This window comes from Spinacia oleracea, chromosome 5 (assembly GCF_020520425.1).
Source record: "Spinacia oleracea cultivar Varoflay chromosome 5, BTI_SOV_V1, whole genome shotgun sequence".
Lineage (NCBI taxonomy): Eukaryota > Viridiplantae > Streptophyta > Magnoliopsida > Caryophyllales > Amaranthaceae > Spinacia > Spinacia oleracea.
The window spans coordinates 29990346-30001974 of NC_079491.1; the positions used below are offsets into that span (position 1 = coordinate 29990346).

The 11629-nt window shown below is 35.1% G+C and overlaps 1 protein-coding gene across 2 annotated transcripts; it reads right to left on the minus strand.

Annotated features, from left to right (window-relative positions):
- Positions 1-3980: 3980 nt before the first annotated feature.
- On the minus strand, positions 3981-9336 carry LOC110787597 (aluminum-activated malate transporter 2). 2 transcript variants are annotated; one of them, XM_056828564.1, is made up of 6 exons: positions 8937-9336; positions 8183-8323; positions 7823-8098; positions 5616-5734; positions 5133-5276; positions 3981-4652 (listed from the first exon to the last, which is right to left on the minus strand). In XM_056828564.1, exons 1-6 carry the CDS (start codon positions 9190-9192, stop codon positions 4215-4217), a joined length of 1374 nt encoding a protein of 457 aa, XP_056684542.1. In that variant the 5' UTR covers positions 9193-9336; the 3' UTR covers positions 3981-4214. The 2 variants fall into 2 exon arrangements, with proteins under 2 accessions (XP_056684542.1, XP_021847914.2); XM_021992222.2 differs by having other exon boundaries at positions 8889-9332.
- Positions 9337-11629: the final 2293 nt, after the last annotated feature.

Sequence of the window (11629 nt, forward strand, 5' to 3'; positions counted from 1 at the left end):
GCCAGTTCCACAGGACAAACAGGAACTGACAAAGATTCTTAGGACCAAATCACCAGTTCCTAAGAAACCTGCGTCTGTTCCTTTCACCAAAGGAACTGGAACCACTCCTGTTCTTCAAGCTGTTTCTACTAAAACTCCAGGCTCTCTGGGTGGTTTTGCTGGTTTCACTGGTTCCTCTGGGTTTGGAACACCACCAGTTACTGCTGAAAAATTCCAGGAGCTCCAGGATTCAGTGATGCGCTTAAATGCACTACAGGAGGGATCTAACCTTCGAGTTCAACAAATGCAGACACAATTGAACACCTTGGTCAATGCAGTTCAAACACTCCAAACCAACCTCCAACAATATGCTGATCAAGCCAACACCACTCGCACTGAGATTCTGCAGAAAATCAACAACCTTGAATCCTTTGAGGAAGTTGTGGTGGAAGAAACTGCTGCCTCAGATTCTCCTAACCAAGCCTAAACAACCCTTCATATCTTTTATATTAACTGCTGTTATGGAACAATTTTTTTTGGTTTTGTATAACTAAACAATGGGAATCCTCCCTTTTTGCTTAAATTTTTCAAACTTGCTTGGTTGAAAATCTACATATTGCTGTTTATATGGTTGTTGCTTCTCGGATTATTATGTTGTGTAAGCAGGTACAATACTTTGAGGCTAGCTTGACTTGCCAAACGTTGATCGTAGGGCACTGTGTTTGGAATATATGTATCTGCATTGCTCTTTTTGTTAATGTCAACAGGGGGAAGATCACTGAGCAAACTTCTTAAGGAGATCAAACTTTGTTTGACACTCGGACTCTTCATGTTCTATCCACTGTAAGGGTAAATTTTTTTTTTTTTGCTTTCAATTTTATTATCTTGTTTATTTTTGTTACTATCCACACTTCATCAACTCCATGTGATTTAATCTCTTATGATAAAAAGTTTGCGGATGTTGTCATCACCAAAAAGGGGGAATATTGTTGACCCTGATTTTGGTTGATGACAAATAGCAAACTTCCTGATTAAAGTTTCTGTTGTGTCTACAAGTAAAGTGTTTCTGTTCCAGAGAGGAACTTGAGATGGCTGCTGATATTCCTGAGGTGGAATGCGCAAAGCTAGGAACTCCAAGCTAATACACAACAGAGGAACAACAAAGCAAAGGAGGATGAAGTTTTCATGTGATGAGTTCCTCTGTCCCTTTAGAGGAACTCACCTGTTCCAGAGAAGGAACCATTGCAGCTGCTGACTTGTAGCTCCAGTAAAAGAGCAAAACACGAACCTAGGTAGTTAAATACTCTTAGATTTCTGTGTAAAATAATAACAGCTATAAAGATACATTGTGGAACTAGGATGCTTGATTTAATATTTATTAAGATTTTATCAAAATATTTAACAGCTAGTTTTAAGGGAAAATTACATAAATAAAGTGTCGTTTTATTTTCTTTAATGAAATCTGTTTTTATCCTTTCTGTTAAAACAGTTTTACTTTCCCTAAAACTTCTCCTAAATATCTGATTTGATTTCAGTAAATAATTTCACAAATCTTTTAGTGGTTGACAAAATCTAAACCATGATTTTCTCTAAAAAACCGTTTTAAAGGAAGTGGTCTTCCCTTGATCCACAAGTCATGGATCGTGGAGACCAAGTTTGTAGGAGTGGGGGTAGTTGAGATTTGAAGGGAACTAACCCTAAGGATCATCTCTATATAAAGAGTGGTTTTCCTTCTGGTAAAATTACACAAATATTCTACCTACTTTCCAATCTAGAAAAACGCTTTCAAAAGAGTTTATAAAATTGATTTGTGTCCTAGCAATATTCAAGTTCCTAAGTTCCACAAATATCAGAAGAGCTTTATTATTAACTAGAGTTTTCAAAACAAAATTGTAATCTGATTGAGTAGAGATTGAGTAATCTCGTAAAGGCTTTTGAGTTAAAGTCGTGAAAGAGAGGAAAAGAATAGAGAGTAATCAGAGCAGATTACTGTGAGATACTTGAGATTGAGTGGAACTCAAGTTGTTATATTATTGTAATCGAGGAATTATTTTAATATAAAAAGGGTTTTGAGGTTTTCTCTTCTTGATTAGTGTCAAGAAGTTTCCTCAAATTGAGCAACATTCGTTTCTGTCTTTTTCAGTTCTTTATATTACCTTAAAAGCAAAGGAACTCACTCTAGTTCCGAAAACAATTCACCCCCCCCCCCTCTTGTGCGTGTTCCTATTAGACTATCAGTTATAAACCAAATTTAACCTCTCATTTTGAGTATAACCCTTGGAAAATTTTATCAACGACCTAAAATAGTCGACATTCTTAAATATATATTGTTTCGGGTATGAAACGATGTCATGATGATGGTATGAGCGTCCTTGGTGTCTTGAGTTTCGGCCGCGTACAGTGCCTATAAGATGAACTCTGGGTCGAGGGGGGATCCCTGAGGCAAAGCCTCCAACGCTCAAGTCAATACAATTGATGTATAATTGAGAGTATTTTGGGAGGGGGAGAGAGAGAGAGAGAGAGAGAGAGAGAGAGAGAGAATATGGTGGCTTTTCTAGGGTTAGAGAATGACCCATTTTACCTTGTCCCATAAGGGGTATATATAGTGCCTTTTTAGACCTTTGAAACATCTGAATGACAAGTGGGAGACTGAAGAAAATATGTCCTTCAACCAATGTGCATTAGTCTAATACCAAGGTTCAGATTAATTACGAACAATTAATTCAGTGAGATCAAGTGATCGGAACAGCTGGCTGGAGCAATGCTTCCGATCAGTGAGTTCTAATCTATATTAGGCTCACAGCTTACTCTTCACTGAACCTATAAGGTCACACCATTGGCATGTAACAGATCATCGGATTAAATGAATCGGAAATTCATTTATTAACTTTTCAGGAATATAGTTCGGAAAAACATAAATATACGATATGACGTTGGATCGGAATCGTATATCGTATTGAGTATATTCGTAAGCTAGGCGAAACGAATAATCGTATCGTACGACGATGAATTGTCAAGTACTATACGATAAACAATCGCCGTAAGGCATTGGACGCGAATACGAGAAGGCAACGCTGCTGGCCCGACGAACCAAGCGCGCAAGGCCCATCAGACGCAGCAGCGCGCCAGCGCGCAACGAGCAAGGCAAAAATCCTTCGGCTAGGCGCGCGCGGATCAGCAACAGCACACACAGCACGGCCCAAGGCCCAGCGCCTGTGTGGCTGTGCGCGTATGGGCTTGCGAGTAAGTGTTGGTCGGTCTTGGCCTTGTGCCTTGGCCGGTTGGTGTTATAACCGAAAGGTTATATATAACACTAATCCACCCTTATATATGTTTTTCAATACACTTTAACCTAATCTGTTTCTAACCTAAACATAGAGAAAACCTAAAATCTCCGTGTGCCTCCCGTTAGAAGTGTTCTTCCCAAAAGCAAACAATCTTGAGTGACTTCTAAGCCATCGATCTCAAGACGGATCTGAACGTGTCGGTGAACCAAGTAGAGGAACGACATCTGGAGTTCTTGTTTGTGTTCGTGATTCATTGAACTAGGGAAAACACGCTACAGATGTAAGTATTGCTTAATCTGTACTTTATACATGCTTCATGGCTTTGGGGTTATTCCGCTATTATGTTTTATATTTAACTGTAAACCCCTATAGTGCTATCATGAGCTACATGTATTCAAAGTACTTATTAGCATGTTTTATATGTTTGTGATTATTGTCGAATTTTTCTGAATATTTTCGTGAATTGTTTGAATTTTTCTGGGTTATTGGATAAGTCGTAGAAATTAATTCTCGGAAATTAGATTTTTCTGACCCTAATCTTATTGGAAACGGCGTTTTAAGATCAATTCGTGAGAACATAATCTAAAAAACAGGCCCGGAGTTCAAGTTTTTGGACATTTTTGTTAATTAATGAATTAAATCGTTAAATTTGGAAACTTTTTCAATTAATTGCTCCATCTAATGAACTCGGAATTAATTGAAATTTTTCTCAAATAACGGGTATCATTATAGGCGTTTGGTATTTTATTTTTTTCTCAAATAACAGGGAACTACAAAAAGTGTTCTCTATACTTGCGGGAAACGTTCTTCTATAAGTATCGAACAAGGTCCAATAATACATATACTTATTTAATTAAAACGAACTCTAGCCATTGTAATAATTAACCACCATTAAACTAAGACATATATTATTGAGTTGTAGTCTGAATTTGAAGTGATAGGTGTAAATCAGTCAGTATCTACAATCAGAATGCGAGAACAATCAACTCCAGAAACTTGTTCTATAGCTTCATTAAATGATACTTCCGGGTATACTATTACACTGGACTTGATAACCTTGACCATGTCGAAATTTGCTAGGGCTGCAAGATCATTGGAAGATGCTGCAATTTTCTCAGTGTAATCGACTATATCTATCAGCAGAAAAGCTATGGTTACAATTGGTACCATTTGTAGTAACTGGTCGTCCGAGTTTAAGGAGGTTGATTTTATGTAAGTTTTGAGGCTTTCCATAGCCTCTTTTGACCTCAAAATGTGAGCATTCACTAAAGAGGAAGGATATGTCATTGCCCTAAGGCATGATCCTAGCTCTTTCAAAGTTTTGCTCGATTCCAAGCTTATTTTGGTGCATGCTTCTCTCATTTCTTCTTCAAAGCTTTGTGATATCTGTATCAAAATTGGCCGAGATTTATATATATAAAGAATTTTAAACCCTACTTGTATTGAAGATGTAATGTTATTAAAAGAAATGAAAAACTAATTAACTAGCTTTGGTTTTTTAGTTTTGTAAGTCATATGATTTAGATTGAATAATGAACTAAAAAATAATCGGTAATCATGTTAATTTTGAAAACTGACAACAAAACACAGGAAACTATTTTTTGTGGTTTTCATATTTTGGTTTTTTAGTTTTGTAAAAAACAGAAAACTGGAAACAAAAAATGATGCCGAACGGACCCTAAACTAGATAATTAATCGATTAGCTTTCACATCGTTCTAACCTCTTAACATACATATGACATCACTTTTCCTACATAACTCTTGTAATTAAAAATGTGTTGCTTTTATTAGATGGATCCATTTTCATTTCAATAAAAGGTGTTTTGTACATCCTAAATTATGGGAGTAAGTTTCAATTACGCATACCTCACCGTCATGGTTAAAATAGGCATTTAGAGAATCAATTTTGTAGGCACATTGCCTTGTGAGACCTCCTAACTTGATATATTGATTCCATGGATGACGGTACATAAAATGGCCATGTCGGGGCTCCCACCTCGCCAAATTTGCCTGAAGAATATGCCATAATGAGTTCACTATGGTGGCAAAACTTGCAAGATAATTTGTCATATTTTACTGACTAAAAACACGGGTTTTAAAAAAAGTGAAATATAGTACTCCCTTCGTATTTAATTAAAAGATACAGTTTAATCGGGGATCATGACATGCTAAAAATAGGAAGTTTTTTTTTAATTAAATACATCCGATTATAAAAAGTGTATCCTTTAATTAAATACAGAAGGAGTACATGGACTATAACTTTGAGACGCTCGACTAGAAAAATAAGACTATAATTATGGAATAGTATTAGTAAAATGGGACCATTGGAAATATGCATTCACACCGTACCAACATTTCCTCCATATGTTTGGAATTCAGAACACTTTTATAGGCTTGAGAAGATGATTTATTCTCATCCTTGGAATTATCTTCAACTTTTGTTAGCTTCACACATAAAGCTCCAAGTCCTGAAAATATTCTCTAGTCACATCAGTGTAATTGACATGCATTTATATTATAATTAATTAATTAGATTATGTCCCGTACAGCACGATATCCAAAAATAATTATTTGGTCATGTCTTTGAAAAAATATTTAATTGAAAATATTTATCTCCTAAAGCTAATATATACTACTTTCGTTTCATAAAGATTTTTAAGGTTATTATTTGCACAAATATTAAGACAAAAGTGGTAAGTTGGTTGAATATAAAAAATTAAGAAAAATGTATAAGAAAGTGGGTGGGTGAAAGAAAATATGAATAAAGTAAGAGAAAGTGGGTGAAAATTGTATATACTAGATTAGGTCCCGTGTATGCACAAAGATTTAAAATTAGTTGACTAATTTTTTATATATAATATATTTGAATGAAATATTTTTCTCATTGCATTTATTGCATAATTAATAAATTTAGAACATATACTAATTTAATCATCTACTACAGTACATAATAAGGAGTACGGAGTATGCAATTTTCGTTCTACGTATTACACATTTTATATGTTTTATATGCTAATTTGACCAAAATATTCGATATATTAATATGTTGGTTTGACCAAAATATAGAGTAAATATATTTTTCATTATTAATATAAAGATTTGATTAAAATATTAACAAAAAATCATTTTTAGCAAATTCTTATTATGTAACATATATTATTTCAATAATCTATAAATAAATATTTTTTCCATACATAAGCAGTAAATAAAAAAGAATATGAAACAAATAATAAAAAGTAGAGATTTTTTAGGAAAATATCTTTTGGGCGGAATTTTTTTTTACAAACTTTTAGGAAAGACGGCTTAACGATTATACCACATTTATGCAATGGAACGAATTAGTTATGCACTTAAACTAATTAGTTAATCACTGAAACCAATTAGTTAAGTATGAACTTCAATTAGTTAAGCAACGAAACCAATTAGTTATGCAACCGAACTAATTAATTAAGCATTGAACCAATTAGTTAAACAATGAAACTGATTAGTTAAACAATAAGATCAATTAGTTAAGATTTTATGAGTTTTAGTTAATAATAAGTTTGTTCAAAAATAATAACTATTCGACTCATAATTTTTTTTTTACCTTAACTATTTTGTTATTCAATTAGTTATGATTTTATTACTTTTAGTTATGTTTTGAACTAGTTTAGTTAGTACCAAAAAAGTTGTCTAACCGTTATGCGGTCTTACACAAAAAAATTTGGAAAATTTTACACCAGGAAATGACACGTGTCATTCTTGGTGTCTGTTTTAGTATAATGTAATTAATAGATTGTGGGTATGTAAGAAGGATAAGGTAGTAAATTTTCATGTCCAAAAATATAATAAAGCAAAATGTAAAGAACATTATTAAACATACTAAAACGGAAAGTGTAAAAATAATTTTGAAACGGAGGTAGTAATTAATAAATCTTCAACATACTCATTTAATCATCAATTTGCAATTTCCGTCCCGTATTACATATTTTATATGTTTAATATGCTAATTTGACCAAAATATTCGACATGCTTAATATGCTAATTTCACCAAAATATTCTACATCCTTAATATGCTAATTTGACCAATATGGAGTAAAAATGTTTTGTGTTATTGATATGATGTTTGACTAAAATATTACCAAATCATCTATTATTATCATACTTTATAATCCAATTTTTTTTCCACACTGCACGTAACTCGTCTATATAAAAGGGAGAGCAATTAAAATAAAATAAAGTGATTTATTTTTTAGGAAAGAGGTTTATTGGCGGGAAAGTTTTGCACCCGGAAATGATAAGTGACATTCCTAGTGTATCTATTTTAATATAATAAAGTACTCCGTAATAGACATGCCTTTTTTTGAGAATAAACTTCAAGAATGTTACGTTATTTTTGGTGCAAATGAGGCACAAGTGCAAATAAATTACAAATTGGGTTAGGGAATTTCAATCCGAGACCTATTGTACACAGGCTTTCGGTATTAACCACTAGGTCAAGACTTCATTGGTCGAAGAATGTTACGTTATAATTGGTGATTGACCACCAGCTAGCTAGATGGAATGTAGGGACGTACCTTCTAAGAAGTGAGCAAGTTTTTCCATGTTAAGAGCAACTGAATTATGAAGCTCTTCACCAGCCCAAACAGGAAAGATAAAGATATTAATTAGCAAACAAATTAATGCACCAATTACAATGGTTGATAATCTCATGTGTGCCGTTTCTATGATATTTGTCTCTCCACGATACCCTGATATGGTTATAAAACTATACGTCAATATGAATATCAATAATCCATTATCATATTGCGCCTTTATTATTGGGAAAAATCGTAAAAATGTTGAAGTTGCGCCTGCAATTTAAACAACCAATTTCATATAATTAGTTAATTATAACTTGAATGACTAGAAACATGCATGAATGAAAGAATGTTTACCAATGATGAAGACAAATAATCCAATAACAACAGCTTCTCCAACCTTGTTACAAAGAATAGCCAAGTGATGTGTCCCAACTGTTAATCCAGCTGCGGTTAACGTAGCCATTACTCTATTTAATCCCTTACCTAAAGTTGCCCCTGCGACGTAATAACATTGAATGCTGAATGTAAGCATTTATAGACACTAATTAAATTTATTTGTTATAAATTTAGTTGAAACCCGATTAAAGTTAATGACATACTACCTCCGTTTCAAAAAGATCTTTACAGTTACTATTTGCACGAACTCCAATGCAATATTTAACTACTAATATATCCAATTTCGTACGTGAAAAATTATAAACATTTGATATTCTGAAAATATATACCGAGATCAATCTAACAATATCTCACATATAATGTTTTGATGTATATAATAGTGAGAATTTGTGGTCAAAATTTTTATACTTTGAACACATTTTCCAAAGTATAAAGAACTTTAAAAAATGGAGGTAATACGTAATACTCCTTACTAGTACATGTGAATATGGTCGTGATGATTGATCATGGAAAGTGGAAGCCAAATTTTATTTTTAATTTTCTTTGTTTTGTTGGGTGGACCTACTTTACAATTATTACAGCTAAGTAGCTAAATAAATTAATTAATTAAACCATTATTGAAATTACCCAAAAGTGGTATATATCGTTCGTATACTATACTTACCAACAGTGAATTCAGAAAGAACAACCACGGTTACAACAGCCCACGTACCAGAATCACCAAAGCTATCATAAAGGGGTTGTAAATAGTAGAACAAAGACACCAAGGTTAGTGCTAATCCCACTTTCATGGAATGAATAACCCTTCTCGGATCATCCATAGCCAACTTTTTTGTGATTGTTGTTATTCTATCGACATTTCTGTTTAACTTCTTCAGCGTGTCTTTAAGCCAAGACAATAAGCGAGCTACAAGGCTAGTTTTATTGTTAACATTGTTACCCGCTGTAGCAGGTGGCAACGACACCATAGTTTTTGTATAAGCAAAAATGAGCTCTTTTGGAGAAGCTGAGGTAGCTAGGTTAATTTCTTTGCAAATTTTGTAAGTTGACAGACTATATATATATTGTACTGCCCGAGTGAGTGAAAGTTGATAAACTCCAAGCTAACATACACACGTACTATTTATAAGGGGAGATTATGGTGCATGGGTTGAAACTTGAAAGTCTTGAAACTTGAACATATTTACTTTGTATTAATATTCTTTTGGCCTTTTTTGTTCGTAGTACTCCACTACTCCGTAGAAGAAAATAAGTCTATGAGTGAAAGGTCATTGGCTCATCATCATGTCACATATTAAAATTTTATTGTACCATATGTACGTATGTACAAGAAAATTATTATTTAGCTTGACTTTTTCACTTTCACGTCTTAATCTCAAGCAAATGAGCAATTACGATGCCAATTCTTTTGAAGACTAATTACTCAACCCGATGGGCCGAGGTTTGACTTTGATAAAAGACAAGCTTGGTTAACAAAGGTTATTTGGACGGCAAGCAAGGATGGGGTTACCGACATGTACTCCTACCTGTTCCGATGTTAAAACAATGGACTTCGATTGAAGGCCCTATTTGTTGATGTGGAAGATCTTGTTTGCTTGAATGAGTTGTGTTCGAATTTACCTGCACAATGAACATTGTAACTGGTCTCGGGGGTATTCCGAGGAAAGCCCCTCCGATGCCTAATTAAGAACGATACTCGGATTCTATAGAGAGTTCTCTAGAGAGTAGTCTTAAGGCGATAAATTGGACGTACGTTGATGTGTGAGTCTTGACGGCTTATTTATAGTGTTTGTATAGTAAATGCCCCATAGGTCATTTATTACTTGTTGGGCATTGGGCCTTGTTGATGGATGAATAGACTTTAAAGGGGTAAAGTGGCTTGAATGTTGTTGTTTGGAGCCATTGGGCTTTTGGGCTGTTGGCCCAATTGGGAGCCCAAACACTAGTGAAAAAAATACCTGTTGAGGGGGGCATTTTGGGTTTATTGAGGCGAACAAGGCCCGCTGCGACAGACGTAGCTTCAACAGCTCAGTGATCTGTTGAGGCGGGCTTTGTTCGCCTCAACAGGTGATCTGTTGTGGGGGCTTTCAAAAGCCCGCCTCAACAACCTCTACAGAAACGCGAAAAATAAGGACCTGTTGAGGGGGGCATTTAAGAAGCCCGCCTCAACAGCCTCCTCTGTTGAGGCTCACTTCTTAAATGCCCCCCTCAACAGGTCCTTATGAAAGTCTGCCTACAAAACAAATTCATGGGCAAGTAGACAACGGGTAGGTTGTGTATACATTATGTCTTGTTTTTTTATATTAAGGGCAAAATGCTACAATTGGCCATTTACAAAGCTATACCTAAAATAATGGCCTTATGGTATTACACCTAACATGCAAAACAATCCCAAATCAAACCTCACCTAAAAAAACAACCCAAAAAAAAATCATAACTCACCAGTTCTACGCACTGATCTGCACAGCTCAGATCAGAACTGTGCAGATCAATGCACAGAACTGATCAGAACTGACCAGTTTTGTGCACTGATCTGCACAGTTCTGATATGAGCTGTGCAGATCAGTGCACAGAACTGATCAGAACTGACCAGTTCTGTGCACTGATCTGCACAGTTCTGATCTGAGGTGTGCAGATCAGTGCATAGAACTGATCAGAACTGACCAGTTCTGTGCACTGATCTGCACAGTTCTGATCTGAGCTGTGCAGATCAGTGCACAGAACTGATCAGAACTGACCAGTTCTGTGCACTGATCTGCACAGTTCTGATCTGAGCTGTGCAGATCAGTGCACAGAACTGATCAGAACTGACCAGTTCTGTGCACTGATCTGCACAGTTCTGATCTGAGCTGTGCAGATCAGTGCACATAACTGCACAGTTCTGATCAGTTTTGTCCACTGATCTGCACAGTTCTGATATGGGCCTGAACTTGGAGTCTGGGAATTGGACCTGAGGTCTCAGTTCCCTGTTCTATTCACCCCGGAGAAAGAAACAAAAATTAAAGTTCCACATTCAGAAGCCATCGAGAAGTGCCCTGGTATATGTCCACCTTTTCTGGAGATCATAACAAAAATTTAAATGATCATAGCATAAGTTAAAATGATAAATGACACTAAGTGATCATACAATAAATTATCTTGCAGGTTGTGACGGTCGAGGAGATACACCTTGTCCAACATGCAATGCCGATCAAGAACCTGGTTATTACAAAGAAAAGCAGATGACCCCATGCCCTTCCTGTCATGGAAGGGGTTTAATTGCTCATTGAGACGGGTCTGACACAATGTAAGTGTTATATAAATTGCTTTTCAAAGAAAATAATCATTTTGGTGAAAAATAATCTTTATTAGTTTTATCTGCGTACTGGTTTTATTCACACATGCATGCCAATTATACAGTTGCTT

Excerpts from the sequence above, each read along its gene's own strand:
- LOC110787597 (XM_021992222.2), bottom strand. The coding sequence starts at position 9,192 with ATGGTGTCGTTGCCACCTGCTACAGCGGGTAACAATGTTAACAATAAA. Across the intron at positions 5,735-7,822 it reads ACTTGCTCACTTCTTAGAAG|GACTTGGAGCTTTATGTGTG; the intron begins GTACGTCCCTAC and ends GAATATTTTCAG. Across the intron at positions 4,653-5,132 it reads ATTTTAACCATGACGGTGAG|ATATCACAAAGCTTTGAAGA; the intron begins GTATGCGTAATT and ends ATTTTGATACAG.